The following is a 22,768-nucleotide window of genomic DNA, read 5'->3' as shown; positions in this document are numbered from 1 at the left end:
GGAGCTCATGACATCATGCGCTCAGCTGTTTTTTCACGCTAGCGGCTCAACGAATGCAGATATTCGCAAACAGATTTCGGCATCGTTCATTGCACACTTTTCTTTGTCGATTTAGCCAAACTTGTTTTTAAGGTTGTCGTCCAGTGTTCTGCCTTCCCCGGGCGCCATGCCCCAAATGCGCCTAAAAATCGGGCCTTGGCGCCTAAAAAATTTGACAGATTGAACTCGCAATTGGGAAGCAGTGGTAGAGATGAAGCGCTCTCTATTCGCAGCATCGCCATGGCCCGTATGCAAAAATTTAATTTGGCTCCTAAAAAATAGTAGATGGCTCCTAAAAATTGGGTTTTCCTGCCAAGGTGGCTCCTAAAATTTAAGGGGGAAGGCAGAACACTGTTGCCGTCCCCTTTAATTTTCCTCCATGTTCTTTTCTTTTAATTTTGATCTCAAGGTTTTCCTTGAGTTTGCTGTGAGCTGTGGATTGCTGGATGAGGGATTTTTTGCATCCCTGAATCATGAAACCAATTTTGATCTTAATGAGTCACTAATACTAAAGATAAGAGATTTTTGATTTTTTTTCCTTCATCGATTTATTAAACATTAGTTTGTTTTCCTTTGTAGGGACTGCTCTCCTCAGCCAGACGATGATTTTATTTTTGAAGATTTTGCGCGGCTGCGACTAAAAGCCGGAGGGGAAACGGACGCGTAAAAGCTCTCACTTCTCTTTCCTCCTCTTTTATTAATATTTTGTACATATATTGCCAGTTATGATTAAGTTAACTTCTAAATTTTGTTGCATTTTATATCTTTTTGTTACAAGTACAATGTTACCACTTGTTCAATGCCCGTGCTTTTGAAAGATATTCAACTTAGTGTAAGTAAGAAATCGGAAGCCAACACACATGTTTAAATACTCTATGTTCCTTCTTCCTTTAGCCTCTTGAACTATTCAAATTTAATTGGTGAGCACCCTCAGCCAAAAAACCAATGAAAATAGGAAAAATACCCTCTTCCTAATGTTAGCTTTTTCTTTTGATCAACAAGTGCTGCCCTTGGCGGTTATCAACACTTATTTTGCACGTTGCGTGATTCATCTCATGCTCTTATTTTAAAAATTGCTTTGTTTGTGGAAAATGCTTTATATTATTGTTGCCAAGTCTTTGCAGAGCTGCGTTGTTGAGAATAGTGTTCATGGTATGATACAGGAAACGATGAATTTATTCAAATCTGGTTTGCCTTTCAGAAATGCTCAAATTTTTGCCCAGTGCGTAGTAAAAATACTCGATAACAATAACAACCCATTTCCACTGCTCCATCTAGAATGTTTAAGTGGTCTTCCATAAATTTTTTTGCTTAAAATTTTTAAAGTACCAAGGAGCCGTAAAATTATTTTACTATGCTTAACAATGGGTCTTTAAAGTCAAAACAAGCAGTAACCCTAACTAACTGTGATTTGACTATAGTTTTAAGATCCTGATGAGTTCAATGGTCAATACATTGCTTGTCAGCAAGTTTTTCTATAATTCTTACTTGCCAGACTGGCTAAATGTTTTTTCATTTTTCTTCAAATACTATTAAACAAATGGGGCATTTTTCGGTAAGGGGACATATGAGACTTCCAATGCTGCTAAGATTGTGCAAAGTAGTTCTCTAGTTGTAAGTAACTTATCCAAAAATTCTGCCATACATTTTTCCTTGAATCTGCTCCGAGTTATTTTGTTTTATGGTAAGGAAGTAAGTCAACTGTAAATGCATTTAATTTGCCACAAACGCTGTAAAAAATTGCACAATCTTAGTAGCATTGCAAGCCTCATACGCCCTTTTACCGGAAAAGTCTTCAAATACTGATCAATTTTTTCAAAAGTGGTTTTTCACAGGGAAAGTTGTACACAGTCAGTAAAAAATTCTCTGGTAAATGTTTAATTGTCCTAAACGAAATTGGATACAACGTTTGCACAATCTAAAAACCTTGGCTAATCAATGACAGGTTTGAAAATTTCTCAGCTGAAAGCTTGCTGTAAGTGAGCCTGACTTAGTAGGCGACGCCGCAAGGTGAGGTAAAACTACGAAAACATTTATCTTGATTGCCGGTGATAGAAAATCTCCACTACTCTTATACTTTTTTAAAAGAATGTTAAAAGACACTTTAGTATGAGATCTTCAGACAATATTTTTGACAGAGCAAAGAAACATCTCACAAAATAGTTTTAATAACGATGGGAATAAAAAAATAAAAAAATGCCAGGAAATGTGCAAAGTTACAATTACAAGGGCTCTTAGTTTCACGATCGAGATTTTCTTAATCCTCTCTCTCTTCTAATCTACATGGAGCACATTGTTTGACTTCATGCTTAATGCTAGTGATCACATTCTTTCATCATTCAATTTCATTCAATCTCAAATCATTCTTTCATAATCTTTTATAAACGAGTAAAATTTTAAAATCTCATTGCTAGGTTTTTAATGGTGCCAATTCAGGTTTCTTTTTCTTTTTCTTTTTCTTTTTGCAACTTCGAGCTCTTTTTGGTGGATTACTATTATTAAAAAAATCGGGAAAAATTCCTGTGATCTCTGTGCTTTCTCTAGTTCTCAGAAATGCAGGAATTAAGCATTACTTAGCAAGCTCCTGAAGTGAAATTGAATAAAATAGCTCCCCTCTCTTGATTTTTTAAGGTTTTAAGATCTTGATTTGAACAAAAGCACACTAATCAGTGTTGCGCACTTTAAATATTTTGTCGAAATTAAAAGTTAGAGCCAAATTGTCAAAACTTTTTATATGCTCGCAGGTGACAAAAAACTGTAGCAGGTGAAAGGGGGTCAGAGAGAACCCCAAGGTTGTAACTTGGTAACACCAAGAAAACATTACTTTCACCGTAGCCCTCTGTAGCTTTCCTCTTTTACTAAAACAGGAATTTTTTTCACACTTGGCTGTATCATTGTCAGTGAAGGAATTTTTTTTTTACCTCAGATACAGTGCATTGTCCCCGCATTATGCTGAAGTTCAGCACATTTCCACTATTTTGTCGACGATTTGCAATTTTGCAAGGTTGGCAACACTGTTTTTCCTCCATTTAAAGCCATTAGCATGTGTCACGCTATCAAAATACTCCATCAAAATGTCAAAGTCAAGTGCTGTGATTGGTCCGAGTCATCGAATAAGCCAATTAAAACATCTGATCTTTATATTTTGATGGCAAGCTTTGATAGTGTGACATAGGCTATAGGAACTATCAATTTTTGGTGAGGTAGTGAAAAGGTGCAAAAAAAAAGTTTAGTTGTCTGATCAGTATTATCTGTATATTTGTCTAACCATGGTTAATGCTCTAATTCATTAATATTTGTCTAAAATTGCGTTCTATACATGCTATCCCGGATAATTCAGGAAAGGGTGGGAGGATCATGCGTTATCAGATTTTTTTTTATCCAAATCGATGTTTTTCGAATCAATTTGGATAGTTACGAGTTTTATGTAACGGGAATTTTTGGGCACTGAGGTCCCTTTTCCTTGGAATGGTCAAGTAGACACATTTTTGCTGAAGGGAACTGTGTACAAATGAGTGAAGGTTCAAAAGCAACTATGATCCTCGTAATTCCCATGTACATAGTTCCTTTTAATTTAATTCATTTGCCCATAATTCAATTTAGTGCAATTACGTTCAAGTGATAAATAACTCAGTATTAGATCGAAAAGAAGTAGAATATTCAAAGGGCATATCAAAAATAAAGTTTGACACGTATTAAGGAGTTGAGTAACTTTTTTGTGATTTTGAGAGTCATATGTTGCAATTTGAATGATAACACGGAAGCTTACGACACTAATGAACTTTGAGAGTAAAAACGATTCCATTTCATTTTACCAAAGAAATTTCTCCGAAAAAATGTGCTTAATGCTTTTTCACTTAAAAGCTAAAAATGCATTTTCACTCAAGACATTTGATGTTATGTAAAATACTTCAAAATTTTTCCTATTAACTTGTCATCTAAAATTCTGAAGTCATTTTATGCCATATTTTGTTTAAAGATGTAGCAATTACAGGTAGCGATCATGTACAACAAGTAGGACCTGTTGCCCAAATACATCCAAAATAAGTGAAAAGCAAGTGAGCAAGACAGGTGAAGATGTTGTCGAAGATTTTTTGAAAATCGGTTGTATTAATAATGCCTCAGCCAATTTTTAGGTAAATTAAATCAATTTATTTTTAGGTAATTTCACTTATAGGTGAACCTTTCATGAAAAATTCAGACAAAAAGTCCTAGGTGAAAAAGTATTTGACACATTTTTTTGAGATGAAACTATCAGGAAGCGTAAAAAGTTTTATCCTTCATTTTTCATCTTATGAACATTGTGAAGCTTAGCATAGATTTGAGTAACATTTTATAAACAATAAGTCTACATTCTCAGGGGCCCTTAGGTATTTTAGGCTGCCAGGAAGAAGTGTAAAAAAATTATATTCGTGGCGAAAATTGCAAGTATGGAGGACTTGAATGAATTACTCCTTGCACTAATGTCAGCAAAATCTCTCTTGTGCCGCACAGGGGGAAGTAGCCTGATTTATGGTTAAGTCATAAAGCATTTAAACATACTTTGTATAAGAAAAAAGCAATTACTTGGACCAAGATTCCTTGACTCTCTCTTACTTACGTTTTCCTAAGAATTTGGAGGCTGGTGCTTCAAAGCAGCCAATTTTTGTATCTTTAAGCTCTTTCTTCTTTTTTAAATAATTTTCTCGGACATCTCTGAAATACACGCCAGAACTGTGTACATTTTTCAAGATAATCAAATGGGATATTGCCATTTTATGTGTTTTCTTCGGATTTTTTATTTGTTTTAAAATTATTATCAGCTTCATTTGTTGTTGGAATCATTTTTGAAAGAATGTCTGCTTAAGGCCTGTCTTGTCAACGCAATATTTACTGTGTTTATCATTTTGTTGTCTTTTGTTTCTACATTGATTTTTATACATATTTTACACACTTTTCTGCATTTCCAAGAAGGAATCCCGTCTTAAACTTCATATTGGATGGAATTGTTTAATTTTTGCTAAGCACAGAGTTGTTACAAGGTCCTGCCAAAGATTGTATTTATTTGTGACTTTCTACAGGAAAAGGGAGCTCCATACGTCAAAACAAATCTTTCAGAAGAACAACTGTACAAATTTAGTCACAATCAATGTAACTGCATTCGATATTGGTTAATTTAAATTACACAACGCCTTGAAACTCTATACGAATTCTCCCTCAACTATCAAGATTAAACTCACAAAATTTCAAGTCAAACTTTCTGTTAAAAAAATAAAAAACGAGAGGAGATTAGGTGATGTCTAATGTAGTCGCGCAGATTTTTGTTGAATGTGTCCAATTTATGTTCAGGAGGACTAAAAAATCTCAATTTTGAAAAATCGGAATCATTTCAAGAATTAATGCCCACAGAGGGCAGAAAGTTGCATTTGATCGGAAAAATTTGAGCCTCAAATAAAACAGATTGAAAATGTAATCCCTCAAAAATCTTTTCTGAAACTCTTGTTCCTTGAAATACAAAGTTCAAATAGATTCAATGCTGGTTTTTAACATTTAAAGCATTCTCAGAGTCAAAATGTTAGGAAAACACTCCTCTAACCAGGAGGCTCATCATTGAAATTGATCAACTAGTGTCACACGATCAAACTGCACTATCAATACATCCAAGTCCGGTGTTATGATTGGCTTCCATGTCTTAGACCAATCACAGCACTTGACATTCATGTATTGGTAGCATGCTTTGATTGTCATGGTTAAAGACGTCTATGAAAATACGAGAGGCATTCGTAAAGTAAGTAAATATCTTTATTTTCTCCGAAACTGATGAAGATAAATTAAATCGGTAAAAATTGTTTTTACCGCCATACTCTCAGCTTTTCAAAAATCCTTCGTTTTTTAAATTTAGTTTACCGGTTTGCAAGTGACGTCATTTTTCCCGCGCCCATCGCTCGTCACCGCATGTCCAAAATATTCGAGCGTGGCGGAGCTCCTCAGACGAGTACATGTTTTGGCTACTGTGTTTTGGGACGCTCAAGGCATAGAGAAAAAAAAGGAGGTGTTTGTATCTTGAGGTTTGTTTACCCTGTGACATAGGTCGTCACAACCTGGCCAGCAAAATCCGGAATTCAAAATATGAAAAACGGACCATAATGTCCGATTTTTTTACTTAAATCAACTCATTACATAATTTCAAGCACTTTTTGTAGAATGACTTTTTTCCTTAAATTACACCATTTCCAAGAAAATCTACAGAATATAAACGTCGCTGTACCGACGTACGTCATCAAATCATCAAAAAATTCCAAGATGCCGGAAATGCAAACACCTCCTTTTTTTCTCTATGCGCTCAAGGAATATTGCTGATCGATTTCTTGGAAAGAGGAAAAATGATCGATGCCGCAAGATATTGTGAAGTTTTGAAAAATCTTAAGTCAGCGATCAAGCGAAAACGGCCCGGTCTTTTGTCTCGTCAAATTTTGTTCCTTCATGACAACGCTAGGCCTCATGTGGCTCATGTCACTCAAGAGTTGTTTGCCTCATTCAATGGGACCTTTTTCCTCATCCACCGTACTCACCGGACCTTGCTCCAAGCGATTTTCATATTTTTCCTGCGTTAAAGAAGAGCTTGATTGGCCAAAAGTTCTCCACCCACGCAGAGTTGCAAGAACCTGTTAAAAAATGGTTCCAACTACAGGATGCGCAATTTTTTGAAGATTGAATTCACAAACTGCTAACACGGTATCAGAAATGTGTCCAACTAGGTGGAGATTATGTCGAAAAGTAAGGTAAGACAATTCAAAGCCTGAAATTTCCACATAATAAACCAATTATTTGTGTTACAAGCTTCTTTACGGTGAGAGCATGTACTCCTCTGAGGAGCTTCGCCGCGCTCAAATATTTTGGACATGCGGTGACGAGAGATGGGCGCGAGAAAAATGACGTCACTCGCGAACCGGTAAACCAAATTTAAAAAACAAAGGATTTGCAAAAAGCTGACGGTAAAAACAATTTTTACCGTTTTAATTTATCTTCATTAGTTTTGGAGAAAATAAAGATATATACTTACTTTACGAATGCCCCTCGTAGAAGAAGGGAAAATAAAGTGATCCTATTGGTTGTTACAGACCAAGGAGAAAATGATGGACTAACTATAGGATCTCTTTTGGGTTGTTGTTAGTCTGTTTATTACTTAGCTCCTTTGTCCGCTGCTGCCACCTGCTTACACCAATAGGATTTTTCCATTTCCCCTTTGTCACCTCTGTCTATCAATTTTAATAATGAGCCTTTAGTAGTATCAATATCTCAATTCCAAGTTTTTTTTAGCAACATCCCTTTTCCTGCGGACGGTCATGGTTGAAACTAGCAGAGCTATCATTATTATGTTTACAATATTCTGAAGTTCATCCAAAATTCCTTAGTCTCTGGACAGCTCTTCTTGAAATACTCTATTTTTTTAAATGGAACGAATTTTTCAAAGAATTTATAAGGGCCGTTTGATAAGAGGGTGCAAAACCGGTTATCATGCACGTGGAAGGTAAAACTCACTGCTTTCATAACATGTAATGACCTACTCCCGAATGACAGCACCTCAATTTTGAAACATTTCAGCTGATTAGCTTACAATAATCATCTCATTTTCTTAATCAAATAATGTTTATCTACAAGTATGGAGAAAAACGAGTTCCGAGTTTTAATCAAATGCAATTTTTACCATGTCCAAAATTTGCTGATATTAAAATGGAAGTAGATGCAGAGTATTCGCCTTTGCGTCAAATGGTTTACAAGTGGTTCAGTCAGTTTAAATGTGGTCACATGAGAATTTGCGATAGGGAACGTTTAGGGTAGTCAATTTAGATAGTCATTAATGAAATCTTCGAAAAAATCGGTAAACTGGTAACATGTGATTGCAGATTGAAAGAATCTCAACGGAACGAGTGTGGTCTATTATGCATCAAGTTTTGGGGAGTGAGAGAATTCTTTGTGAGACGGGTGTCTCGTTTGTTGACAGATGGGCAAAAACGTGTTCGAGTTGATGCTCCTATAACGGGTTTCACCTTTTTTAACCAGGGTTGCTACAATCAGGGAATACCGGGAAATATTGGGAAATTTTAGAAAGTCAGGAAAAACCTGACGAAAAATAAATTGTTAGGGAAAATGACGAAAATTACAGGGATAATTGTCGGGTTACCTTTAATTGCTGTCTGAAATGGGTTCTACGTTTTGAACAACACATTTTGTCTAAAAACTATTCGTAATATTGACTATTCGTCATATTAAACTATTCGTATATTCGTCTTATTGACCATCTGACATATCTTCATTTGTCAGGGAATTCCACCAAAATATGTCAGGGCAATGTCAGGGAATTTCATTTTCTAAATTCTGTGGCAACCCTGCTTAACGCTATTTGACCAAACTTTGGTGACCACTCACATCATCAATGAAAGAGTGCATTTTAGGTCAGGAGACAAAGGAACAGTCAAAACAATCGATGAAAGGCGGAACAATTAAGAAAAAAAAAACCCAAAACTGTTCAATCGGTGGGAATAGTTTAAGCTAGAGTTTTTTTAGAATTCCCATGGTGTTGTCCCTATTTATTATTTAGATTAGAAATCGGTAAAACTATCACAAGGTTGTATGTTGGAGCTTTATTGGACCAAGTGAAGGATAAAATCAAATCGAAACCGCATTTGACCAAGAAAAAAGTCCTGTTTCATCGTGATAATGCGTCAGTCTGATGCATCTGCAGTTGTGATAGCATTTTTACCGGATTTAGCACTACAGGACTATGATTTATTTCAAGCATTTTAAAAAAAAGCTCGGTGGTAAGATATCCTCCCCCCCCCCCCCCCAATTCTGGACCTCTTACTTAATTAAATGGTCATTTTGCAGAGTTAGACGAAACGATTTATTCTGACAGAATAGGAAAATTAGAAAATCAATGGACTAAATTTGAAGCCCAAGTAGAAATTATCTTGAAAGGTAGACGTCTCATGTCTATAAAATCACTTTTTTTTAGTTTTGCCCTAACTTATCTAACGACCCTCACTCGAAGTTGCCTGAGGAAATCTACTTTTAAGTCAGGATATTCATACTAGTGACTTGAAGTCTTTCCTCTAGACGTCCATTCAATTTGAAAACTAACTGGAAGAGAGCCTAACCTACCTATTGTTTAAATGAACTGAAAGACTGAAGGCTGGAAGAGATGTAGTAGCTTTTGGGGGGGCTTTCATTGAAATAGCCGTTGCCTCTTGCGGCTGCCTTGGTTCAGATTTAATATAATTCCAAATACCCGTCAGTACATGTGCTACCATCTCTTAAAAGCCCTTGTATGATGCTAAACAAGTGGAACAGTTGGATAACTTTTGTATTTTCTTTAAAGCATCATGAAGATGCTGAATATCCTACTTTTTGTGTCAAAACAGAGCTCTTCTGTTTGCAATGTTTTTAGATAAAAATTTACTGTTAAAACATTGTTATATTAGAGGTAGCGTATTGTCAGTACAAATCTGTGAACTTGCAAAATCAACTTCTACATCTCTTCTAGCTTCAGATATTGGGCTCACTAAAATAGATTGTCAGTACTTCAATCGCTAAAAAGTATGTGCAAGGTTTTTTTTTATTTTTCCTTTTTTAATTTTTTGTAATAATCAGACTTGATGATTTCTTTACATTTTGTTTTGTGGATGCACTTTGTTAATATTTACTCAGTGTCAATTTCGATGTCTTGAATGTTCTTGCCCTGTCAACTTTTACCTAAAATTACTCTTATCGTCTTTTTCCATACATTTTGTTCAATAAAACTGCGGCTCAAAAGAGGATTGTTCTAAATTCATTCAAAACTTTGTAATTTTTTCATGATTAAATGTTCTCTACATCATTTTACATTTTATGAGGGTCATCCAGAAAAGAAGGCTCTTCACTCTTAACCTTCAAAATCAGCAGCAAAAAAAATTCAGTCTAAGTTTTTAGCTCTCTCAGCTTTTGAACAATCTGTATTCTCTGAAAATGGGACTAACTATTAAAATTTTGTGTTTTTCGACCAAACAAAACAAGAAAAAGATGGAATGGAATTATATGATTGGTTGGCAGTGTCGTTTTGAAGATTTTGAGCCTTGTTTCGAGTTCTTTTCAGGCCAGAAGAATTGTCTGGTTGTCAGCCAGTGAAAGGGTTCTGTTCACTAGTCGATTCTTCCGCTCAATAAAGGGCTCGAAGGAAGGCTGGCAACCCCCCTATCATAATGGCCGACCAACCATTTAACTTGAGCTCACCCTTGTCTTGTCCTATCTAGTCAACAAATACAACATTACAAAAATTCGCCCGCAGGAGCTTGGAAAAAACAAATTACCTCCGAAAGGATCCTTGTCTTGACATGTCTCACCCCTTTACTTATAAAGAGAGTATGTCAGATTTCCTGTTTGCCGAAGTTGAGGTGTTTCCTGCATCCAGTTTGTGAAATTTCCTTCATCAGCAGTATCTCAAGAAAATGTTTCATTCCTTTAACAGTTGATTTCTGCCACTCCTGCGGACAGTAATTCGCATTTTTCAGGAATGGTGCAATAATGGAATTAAAAGAATTTACGCAGCTCAGCTGGCCTGAAGACTTTGAGCCACACTTTATATTTATGATTCCTCTAAAATATTTAACCCATGTCTTGTAGAATTTTATAGAGTTCACTCTCTAAACTCTTTGAAGGTGGTTTCAGGCAGATTAAGCACCACTCTCAACAATTTGAGGGAAATAGAATTAATCAAGAGGTTGAAAATTTTTACATTTTAATTACTGTATTTTGGATGCCTGTTGGTACATGAGGAACAGACAATTGAGGAACTTTGGCCGAAGCCGAACCCTATTTCTAGATTACTAGCTCATTTCAGAGACAGCATATATATGTGCTATTACTTACCCCATAGAGAACGAGATAAATGCTTTTGTGGGTTAACCACTTATAATAGTTCCTAAAATTGCAAAATTTTGTGGGATGAGCCATTTCAAATTGATTACTTCGAGACATCAACTTTTTGCAAAAAATTAAAATCACAATATTTTGGTCAAATTTTGGTCCTAATTAAGAAAACAGTCACTTCAGTATTTTCATGTCAGCAGTTTTTCATCATTTCGATACTAAATATCAAAGAAATATATTTTCAGGAATACCTAGTTTTTTGCCACTGATTTTATATAGTATCGATTCTCTTTGTCCAAATTAAATCAATTTTTGTCTCAAAAATAGCCATCCTTAAAATGTAGTCCGTTTCGAGTGGCCTAATTTCCTTTCATGTATTTTTTTATTTTTTTTTTATTTCAGAAGAAATTGAGTGAGAATGTCAATTAAACATAAAGATTCATTTTGTGAAGGAATAAAAAATGAGAGGAAATTAGTTAATGTGTTAGGCTGATTTGTCGCTGTTGATCAATTCGGGTTGTGGAGATTGGCAGAGGATTAGATAGCATTCTCACTCCTGCTTCTGAGTTATCTTCGAAGGTTTCAAACAATTTCAACAGGAGTGTGCATCCCAATAAAAAATGATTCTGGAGTGCCTTCGTCATTTGACGGTGCCGTCTAGAAAAAGTGAAAAAATTAAAGAGTGAAGTCATGCCGTCCTTTCCAATGAGAATAGAAAAGTTCCCTGTAACCAGATGCATCCGAAAAATTTAATTTGGCTTGCTAAATGGAGAGATGCTATCTATTTTTAAGCCAATTGAGTCTGTAATCCATGACCTACTTATGTTGAAAGTTTAAATCCTCCTCTAACAAAAGTTGCACAAATTCTTGACTTCATGAAGCATTTCTTCTTGGCTAGTAATTTATGAAAAATTCCTTGGGGAAAAAAAAAAAATTTCAAGCTGTCATGGTTTTCATCTTTGTCACTTAATGTAGACCTCTATTTATTGAATTTGCCTTTCATCTTTCTTTTTAGCCAAACTGTATTTCTGCTAGTATAATATTTTTGTTACTAAAAAGATAAAAAAGGTAAAAAAAACTGAATATTCATTTAACGCTTGAACTATAATGAATATGCATGATCTTATTTAATTATCATTCATAAACAATTATTATTGATAATAAATTTCATGTGATTGTTATCTAAATTTTGAATCATTATTATAAGTTCCCTTTCTGTTCAGCAGAAAAAAACTAGATCACTTTAGTGCTAATAAGCATTTTGCTCAGCATCAAGAGGGCGAACAAACCAGCTGTCGAAATCATAGGGTAGGTGGGGGTAAGAGTACGCATTTTTTGGTTTTTCCTGTATTTCCGTGACCGAATCGACTTTTAAGGCAGGAAAAGTGACCAGGCACCTACTGCAAGCCCTCACGCGCAAGTGCCCTGCGTTGTCCGAATTCAGAAATCAAATCCATGGCCGTGACGAATTTTTTAAAAAAATTTGAAAATGCGTACTTTTGCCCCATTTAATGGGGCAAAAGTACGCAGGTGAAATTTTTATTTTAAAAACATCACCTGGGCTCCAAATTGCTGTTGTATCCCGGAAAACAATTGAAACTGGTCTCAAAGGGTTCTAGTGGTGCCTAACCACTTTTACTGTGAAAAAAAGAAATAATTCGGTCTCAACAAGCTCCCAAATAATTTTGCGAAGTCAATTTTTTTTAAACAGGAAAAGAACAAAGTGTAAGGGTCCAAATTGAATAGAGGAACATACAAATTTATTAAGATGCTGAGTTGCCTACATCTTCTATGTTGAAGTTCCTATACACCTCCCCCCCCCCCCCACTACGCCCCACCTTTGGGTGCCTACTTTTGCCCCATTCTGGCTGCGCACTCTTGCCCCATTTGTAAACATTGGACAATATATACTAAAACTTGGGGCCCAAGGCCCAAGGTGTGAAAGCAACTACGGATTATTGAAGCCAACACTATAATACATTGATATGGTGCCTGTCCGATTTTTTCCATCAACTATTCTACTCACAACAAACAATACAAATACTAAAAAAATCGATCTTTTTCGCATGAAAAGTGAATTTGCTTCATAATACCGTCAAAACACATCCGCTTCACTTAAAACCTCGTCAACAGGTGAAACTCAATGTTGCCAACAACCAACACCTGGTAGCATCATAAATTCATACAAAGCGCGCGAAAAAAGTGCGGTGCATACTCTTACCCCCACCTACCCTATAATTTTTCTGTAATTTTTGGCTGATGAGAATCTATTTGAAAAGTGTCATAATGAAACTATTTCACTGTTGTCTCTTAACAGGGATTCATCTCTCTGTTTCATCTGAGGAAAAGAAAATGATAAGAGGACAGTCCATCCTTCATTTTTTTTAGCGCACTACTTACATTTCCATCCAAGATTTGCCCTCAATTTGCACTCTCACGAATTCTTAGTCTTGCCCATGATCTCTTCAAAAGATACTTGGATTTGATTTAGTGTTTGTAGAAGTGATGAACATAAAAGGCGATGTATGTCAAAAGGACGAATGGCAATAACCATCATTTTTAGCGAAAACTATTAAAACAACTTGCGTTAAATAAAAACTGAAAAACTTTAAACACTTACTTTTAATAAAATGCGGATACTTTACATGGATTTAAACGAGGAAAAGTGCTTATTTTTCAGTACTATCTGGCAACATTGTATCAAGTTTTAGGGCTGTATTTACAGTCGTTCCTTGAATAGCTTCTTTCCTTAAGAAGCTTTCGAATCTTGAGTAAAATTCAACTGTAAGACTATGAAAATAGACTGGCCAAAAAAGAGCCTCCCTAAAAATGGCCCCTTTTCGGGAACCCGAGGATTTCATTAGTATGTGGCTTAAATGAAACCTTATGATGAGACAAGCCTCCAGTAAAAATTTTAGTTTGAGTATATGTCTTGTTTCCGAGATACAGCGTTGCAAAGTTGGCATATTTGAGCTTTAAAATTCTCATATTTTTATGGATTTTCTTCCAAAAACCAACTTCAAAAATAACTTTACAATACTTACTTGAGGCGCACACGATAATTTATAATATAAAAAGTCTCCAGTAAGAGTTTTGACTCGTGCGTAAGCCTTGTCTTGGCAGTACAACGTTGCTAAGTTTACATTTTTCAGCTTTAAAAAGCTCATTTTTTAAAGTTTCTCATTCACAAACCGCTATTACTGAAGATCGAACTGTATTTTGGGGCATAAAATCAACAATTAGTGATACTTGTAGATGCATAGTATAATTTATAAAAGGATACAATAATACAGTGTTGCAAAGTTTTCAACTTGTATCTGGGGAAATGTCTATTTTGTGTTATTTTATTGAAGACAAGATTGAAAAATCGTTGATAAGTGATATTGTGAAGCAAAGAAATGTGGAGGACTTTTGTCAATCCTAGGTGAAAATTGGAATTAAAATGGCACTGTTGCCAATTTTATTTAAGTTTCTCTTAACATTCCATTATAAAATAAGTTTAAAATAAGGATACTTCCAATAATTATCTGATTTTAAAACGTAATCCAAGTGAATTTATGGCATACAATGAATGGCTCAGCATCAGTGTTGCTTTCAAAATCTAAAAAATTCTACCTTGCCTTGGATGTCAATTTTACCTTTTTTTTTAGGCAGAATGCAAAAACAAACATAAACTATGGAAACGCTCGAGTTTTTTAAGTACAAATAAATCTTGATACAGACAATACATTCATTGTTCCTTAAAGGATAGAATATCTTCGACTTAAGAATTACAAATGATGAGAAAATTAAATAAAAAAATAAATTAAATAGATAATTTTATAAAAAAAAGAAATTAAAAGAATAAAATATTTAAAATTATTAAAATATTGTTGGATGGATTTGTCAAAAATTATTATTTCGGCATGACTACAAACTATTTTTTCATTAATAAGTTGTTAAAGTTCCATTTTTGTTGAGGGTTGTCCCCATAGTATTAAGACCTCTGTGTCACAGTGACAGCATTCCGAAGAGAATAGGACCAGGCTATTGTCATATTTCATACTTGTATTTCAAAATGAATTTAAGCATTCACATTATGATCTCGGCACTGGATGTAAATTCTTGGTAGAATTCGCTGACCCCTCCATTCTGATAAAAAATACATCCATCTCCCAGTGAAATATATCTGGAAAAAAGTATATTCTCAATACGCAACGGTGCAGTGTCTTGGCAGTGCCAATCATGTCAAGCTCGTATATGTATAGAGCATGTTGAAAACATATCTTTGATCCAGATGCCCCAAAATAATTGATATACTTGGTAAAAGTAAAAAATCGGCAACATGTTGAGGTACTTGCTATATATTTGAAGGCAAGACTATACTCACGTATCAATTGAAGAAAATATTTTCACGGATATTAATAAATAAATATAAAAAAATTACAAAAGACTAAACAAATTAAAAAAAAATAAAAAAAATAAATTAGAAGCATCTTTATTTTAAAATCATTTTATTATTTTTTGTTTGAAAGAATTATGAATAAACTTTGCAGCAGTTTTTTTTCCAAAACCAATCGTTACCTGGGACTGACATCAGCCCTTGATATTTTGCCTTGATACGAGTTAAGATACCCATTGAAGTCGTGTTCAACAAGAAAAAATCATAATCCATGCAGAGTTCAAAGTTTTAAGCATTGGCAACGCTGTATCACCACCGATTAAAGTATTCTTCTTCAAATACAAACATTAATCTACAGATGACATAAATGGTTGATTTCCTGCCTTAAATCGTGATTAAATTCTACGAAAGTAGCTTCTTAAACACAGAACTCAAAAATATAGACATTTTTAAAGCTCAAATATATAAACTTTGCAACCCTGTATCGTTAAAACTATACTTGCATTTTGAGTTAAATTTTAACAAAAGCCTTAATCTATCGTAAAATTGCATCTAAACCCCTAAAACATATCTTTTAGCGGTCACTAAGTTCGTTTTCAAGTTAAGAAACTTGATAAAATGAACATTTTTAATAGGTTTTTTATGTCAACTTTGCAACGTTGTTTTAACAGAATTAGTAGTATTAATTTTTCAATAGAAATATGCATTCGATAATAATACTAACATTTGATAAAATTTTACAAAATATCATAAAACATCCAATTGAATCGTTCTCAGAAAATAAGATACCCGAGAATATGAGAATTTTAAAGCTCAAATATGCCAACTTTGCAACGCTGTATCTCGGAAACTAGACGTATACTCAAGCTAAAATTTTTACTGGAGGCTTACCTCATCATAAGGTTTCATTTAAGCCACAAACGAACGAAATCCCCGGGTTCCCGAAAAGGGGCTAAAAAAGGCCCTTTTTTAGGGAGGCTCTTTCTTTTATGTAGCTTTAATTTTTCATAGAGGCAAACCATCGTTATCCCTTGCAAGGGTCTGTTTCTAAAGTTATAATTGAATTTTACTAAAGATTCGTTAAAACTGCTCTTTCTATGATGCCATGTTAGGGATCGCCTTACACCTCCTTAAGCCCTCTGTGAAGCATGCGGGGTCCTCCTGAGGAAAGGGGCTGTTAAAGGAATTACCATGAATGTGGCCCTAAGATTCAAATCAGGGCTCGGGAGTGACTACTTGGCCTGAAATTATGCCTTTCGGAAAAGCAGTGGATCTGTATATCTAAGTAGGATAGTAGAGACCTGGAATTCTCTGGTACTTCCCAGGAGGGAGGGTTCACTGCGTCAAGGACCCAAACCTTCCAATGGGAGCCTAGGATTGTTTTCCAAATTTTACAAAAAGGAGCTTCTTATATATCTTTTTTCTTCATAAAAATGATTTAATTTTAAATCTCTATTTCAATAGTTATATTTTTTTCTTTTTTTACCAAAACTTTAACAAAAATCGAGCATGCATGATTTTTCAGAGAATTAAAATTGTTTTGTTGCTGAATAAGTTCTCTTAAACCCCTTTTTGACAGTTGCAAAAAAGAAATCATATCTATAAAAATGATGGATGTCCATTTTTTCAAAACGCTGTTCCTTGCCTACCATTATTTCGAACTAAAATCTTTTGGAAGACTTCATTGTAGGGAAGCCCTCAAGACTAAATCCTTTAAATTCAAATGATGTTAAAATGCTCGTCTGTAAAAACTTTGATAATTTATTCAGAAACTCATAAACTCAAGATCTGCTCCTTTCTCATATTATGCTACTAATGGTTCATTCAGGAGCCTTAGAAAATCATTGTTTTTAAATGCCTCTTACAAATAACATCTGATTTTTCAGAGAGAGACGATTTTACAGGTAGTGAGAATGTTTTGAAGACAAAAACCAATCAATGAAACAAAATAAATCTGTATATTTTATCATTCATTCTTTTTCACAGAATATTAAAAACAAACACTTACAAATATATGTCAATATATACACATCAAGTAGGGCAATAATGTACATCTGTACAACCAGTGTAGGATAAACAATACGTTTCTTTATTATTTCTTCTATTCAATTTTCCCTCTCTCATAGCAAGAACAAACTAGAAGATTATTTGTAGAGCTTAAGTTACTTGTGATAAGAAGGAAACGAATAAAATCATGCTCAATGAATATCATAGAGTATGATGAACATAGAAAGAATCACCGTGTCATTTTAGAGAATGTCCCAAGTGATTGTTGCACAGGCTTTCATAAGCAATCACTTCATAGACCGGTATTTTAAAAATATCCATGTAAAGTTAACAATATATTAGTAGCTCACGGTCACAGTGGAAATGTCAAAGTAGCTTACATTTTTAAAAAAATCGAGTAATTCACATTTTAACATGCCAAGGGGAGGCTTTGTGACAACCATTACTGGTTACATCTAATACTTGATGCCAGATGCAAGATAGGAAACTTGTAACATTTTGAATTACACAGGTAGCAATAGGGACGACGGGCAGTTTTCTTGTTGTACCTCAAAACGTAGTTACAAGCCTCCTGCTCAAAACTGCTGATTTCTAGCCACATTTCTCAGAGGCAGGAAGCCACTGATGTTAATTGATACACAAATGCTGCGACTATTAGACACACATTGAAATTCTTCGCTCTTTAGGATAGCTGTAAAATGGGCGGTGGATAATCATAAGTGATACCATCTTAACTGGAACGGCCATTTTAGAGATAAAGGATATGCAGAGGGTACATTTTTTGCCTTGCGATTAAAATGTACCCGATGCCCTGTGACAGCAAGAGGGTTCAGATGCCACAACCTTTGTGTTTCAGCCTTGCATGTCACGTAGGCACTTTATTTTAACATAAAATTTCTTCAAGGCCTAAAGTTCACAATACCACTAAAGACATCTTCAGATTCACAGTCTAAATAGTAACTTGAGAAGATTTTAATTTAGGAGAATTACTCGGTATTGATATTCTGGTCTCGATGCTTTAAGCTCGGTTATCACGATATTAGGGAGAATCCTTGAGAACGGATTTCCGAGAAGGGAGGAAAAGCTTTTAGGAATGCAACCATGAGCTTCGATGGAACAATTGGAACTCAAGTTTACGCAGCATTCACAAGGACAGACTTCGGAGGAGGAAAAAACCCTGACTTTTTTGGTTAACCATCCTTGGACAGGTGTAAAAATACGACACTTTCACTATCGGAGAAATAATTGACTTCCAATTATGCAGCTTTCATTTACTATGTAAGAATAATTTTCAAAATCTTTATTAAGAGCTCTGTAAAAACGAACAACTAATCAGGGTACCGAATTAAGAACCCCAAAATGTTTCCTCGTCCCCATTTAACGTAGAATACGCGGAAGATGTTTAAACGATCCAAAACAACTCAAAAGAGAGAAAATAATCGCTTTGTCTATGTTATTTCAAACTTCCCGCTTACAGAAAATTTCGAGTGAGTTTGAGTGAAATACAGAAATTTTGGTACACTTAGGATACAAGAATTTTCCTGTGTAATTACTACTTTTGTTTTTTGTTTTAACAAAATTACAGATACTCTGTATCAGAGGAGGAAGGAAATGTGTGTGAGAACTAATTCTTGTTATTTGCTTAACACACAGGTTGACCTAAATTAATTATGGTTTTTTGGAAGAAGGAAGTTTGAATTTTCTGTTTATAGGTATGAACAGAAAATTCAAACTTTACAACAACAATTCAAAAATTGCCCGTGCACAATTATTTCAAGAGGGAGCTAAAGTTAGGCTTGAATACAAATGCTTCTTCCTCGAATAACTGAACATCAACTATTGCCTTACATCAGTTACAGCTTCTTTCCTTACATTACGAAACTGATTTTTTCGAGTCATCTTCACTTCCAGTTACTTTGCTTCCATCACACATGGAAGAATAACATAAGCTAAATGGACAGAGTTTATCAGAAAGGAACCAACCCAAATCAAGTTGAAAGTGAGAAAAAGAGGTTTGAAGTTTTATTCCTCCATAAGACTCAGTGTAGAAAGTAAACTTAAGCGCCTCTTTTCACATACTAATATTTTTTTTCGACTTTGAGTTTTTGGCAGAAGAGAATATATAACTAGAGAAACTCAAAAACATCCTTGACTCAATTTTTTCGAAAATGTAGGTTGGTTCCTATCTGATGAACTCGGTTCAAATGTTGATATCATAGTGACAAATAAAATTACGGAGAGTACAGCGTAACTTTTCAGCCAGCCTTTTCGAATTACACCAAGATGAGTTCTCTTAAAGTTTGTTTATTTTCGAGCCAAAGAAACAATATCGCCTTAGACTCCCAGAAATCTCTTATACCAAGTATAAATTATACTTGGTATAAGAGATTTCCTAAACTCAGGTTATTATAACCTGGGTTTAGGGATTCTTAGTGAGATGGAGGTGGAAAATAAATCCGCCTATTCCTCTTGGATACCTCTTGCTCAATCCAATCTCACACAAAAAGACAATTATGTTGTCTTCAGGTGTTTCCACCTACTGAAAACATAGAAAGAGCACATCTCCTTTGGAAGGACTTTGAAAAAGTTGATATATTTTGTCGAAATTTCACGCCATGTCTAGAACTTTCATGGATTTTTTTCCACGAAGAATCATGGGGGGACAGTAGCAATTAAAAACTACTAAAAAGTGCTTCATTTTCACAAAAGATCAGGTAATTTTCGTTATGAGCAAAGAAAAAGTTGAAGAATTGCCAAAAACATATTTGATTTTTTTTTGAGTGAATATTTGTGAACTCTTGCGTTTCCCGTCTTTCACTAAAGAGGAAATTCCTTTGACGGACTCAAATTTTTCCAGAGTTTTACTTCGGGGGTATTATTTCTAGGGCAATGACTTGGGAAAATTCTTCAACTTTTAACGATGATATCCTGAGTACTTAAAGCTGATGAGACTAAATGGCTAATCACCATTAGTACATATTCTCCAAAATAGTGTACATCGAAAATAATTATGCTATCTAATTTTGCTATTCTTTTTCAAGAAAATATTAGATCACTTTCCTAATTTTAGGTTAACAACGGACCACTAGACAGGTTTCAAAGTTAAAAACCACAATATATGTTCCTTCATCTAAATTTTACTAAGAATACAATGGATATAATACATTAAAAGTTTCAGAATTTATCCGGGAACAAGATTTGCTAACAAGAAAACAGGAGTCTTTTCAGGTCAAATTGAGCACTAAGATGGTTTGGTATATTTTATGAGGGAAGAATTTTCCTGTGTTTAAACTTTTTTAAGACAAAATTAAAGGTACCTTATATCAGCAGAGGAAGCGAATGCGTGTGAGACCAAGTTTTAGTCATTTCGCTGATGATCAGGCTGATTTCAATGGCTAATTTGGCTCAGGTTGATAATGTTTTTTTGCCTACGGAGAGTTTGAATCCACTATTTATAATGTAACTCATGAGCGCTTATTTCTGAGTTTACATTGAGTTGAATAGAGGATATGTGTTGAATTTTCAGCGCAATGTGGCAACAATATGAGTTAATTTTGAAAGTTTTTGATAGGTTTTATGTGTTCTGCATAATATTTTGATTGGGAGATACGCGCTGTAATATTTAATTCCTCATCCTGTCCAGTGATCCGTTGGTCCACTCTTTTTTCCTAAATTTCACAATTAATATCGCTGAGTTACAGGAGTTCAAATTACGTTCACCAATGACTGGTCTAGATATAAGGAAAATGAGAAGCTCGTGGGTTCCTCTGAAAATTTCAGATAAAAAATAAGTACAACCTGAACCTGTTACAAAAATAAATGCAAGTTTAAATTGGAATGCTGAGCATGACTGAAATTTAAGAAAATACTATCACGACACTACAAGAGATGATTATTTTTAAACGCGCACTCTCACAGGAAGAATTGCAGAGACGTTTGAAATCTTGTGCTTCAAAATTTTCCAGTCTCAAGTTTAATAATTCATTTTTTATATTTATAATTTCCCCTGGGTTAAGTTTTTGCTATTCCTTTATGTATTTTATTTTTATTAATATATAGGGTTGGGCATTAATTGAGTGTACCATGAATTTTTGACTTGTGAAAAATGTCTCTAAAAGGAGCTTCGACTGGAAGATGTAAATATACACAGAGAGTACAAATGAGAAGTACATTTCAATCAAGTATCCATTATGATCCAGTAAAATAAGTCGACAAAAGAACAGGATTATTTCCTTTTCATCTTAAATTTTATACACCATTTTCTGCTGTTTCAGTTAGTTATCCTTAAAAAGGAAGTAATTATTTAACCAGGTGTTACTTTTGTCACAAGTCCCTCTACTATTGAAGCTGTTCTTGTTAAAATAATTTTCAAAAAGAGTTAATAATGAGGGAATTAGATGGAGAGAATCTGAATTTCCTCAGCCATCTTGTAAATAATCCTGAGAGAAACCTTTTGTCCTTTGTTCATTAAAAATCATATGTAGTAACTTAGAATTGTAACTGGATCAAATGCTTTTAGAGATATATTCATCTAATTCACTCCTCTAATTTCTTTTGAAGACAAATTTTTCACTACCGTATCCACTCTAAATTGGGTATGTACTTCCAAAACTGAATGCAAGAAGGGGGGGGGATGGAATAATTTGAGGTTACATCGGGTTAACTCAATTGTTTGCTACATTCACCACAATAAATCCTTAACCTGTTCAAAAGTCCTACTTTAAGTGCTTTGTTCTCAAGGGGATCTTTCAGAAGTGGCCCACATTAGACTTCGCTTGGAAAGATAAATAATTTCATTGGTTCCATTGGTAAAATTACTTGATTTCAGCAAAAAGGGAATTATTTAACATTTCATTACAGTGAAACCTCCTAACTCGTGTCCTCGGTTTAAGCCGGGACCCCTTTAGTCGTTAGAATCGGCCCGGTCCCGTTTTAAATCACCCATATAACACAATGCTTATTAAGTCTGGATCAGCTCGGTTTGGTCAGATCTGAAACCAGCTTAACTCCCGGTGGAGATTTTTTCTAGCTCGACCTTTTTTCTCGATCGTCCACACGTGATCAAGCCGAAGGTAGTGGTTCGTGCGGTCGGGTCTATTCCACCTAGGGTGACAAATCTCCGAGAGAGGCGCAGCGCAGTGCGCAGAGACGCCATCGGGAAATAGAGAGATAAGGAATCAATACGCGCACTCGTAACAACACAAAAATGATAACATAGAAATAGATATTCTGATACCGCGTGTTTATCTATCGCGCGTGTGAAAACTCGCATGCAATAATTAAGCATTGTTCACCTATCGAGGAGTTGACAGGTCCATCAGCACCAGCCCCTCGCCCCGCTACAATATTGCATTGCCCCGTCCCCCCCGCGCCGCCCCCCAGAATCTTCCGCAAGTTTTTCGAGGATTTTAGCGAGTATTGATTCGTTGCATGTTCCAGTGCAACAAACGACCCCGC

At 35.0% G+C, this 22,768-nt stretch overlaps 1 protein-coding gene across 3 annotated transcripts in view; it reads left to right on the top strand.

Moving 5' to 3' along the window:
- Positions 1-12,110, top strand: part of krz (beta-arrestin protein kurtz) — a 54,044-nt gene extending 41,934 nt beyond the window's left edge. For all 3 annotated transcript variants that reach the window (XM_019053729.2, XM_072301038.1, XM_019053730.2), the window contains one exon: positions 619-12,110. In XM_019053729.2, coding sequence (XP_018909274.1) covers positions 619-706 — 88 coding nt within the window. In that variant the 3' untranslated portion in view covers positions 707-12,110. The remainder of the gene's footprint in view (positions 1-618) is intronic.
- Positions 12,111-22,768: the final 10,658 nt, after the last annotated feature.

This window comes from Bemisia tabaci, chromosome 5 (genome assembly GCF_918797505.1).
Source record: "Bemisia tabaci chromosome 5, PGI_BMITA_v3".
Lineage (NCBI taxonomy): Eukaryota > Metazoa > Arthropoda > Insecta > Hemiptera > Aleyrodidae > Bemisia > Bemisia tabaci.
Note: the sequence above shows the minus strand (reverse complement) of the source record. Positions and strands in the feature narration are given on the sequence as shown.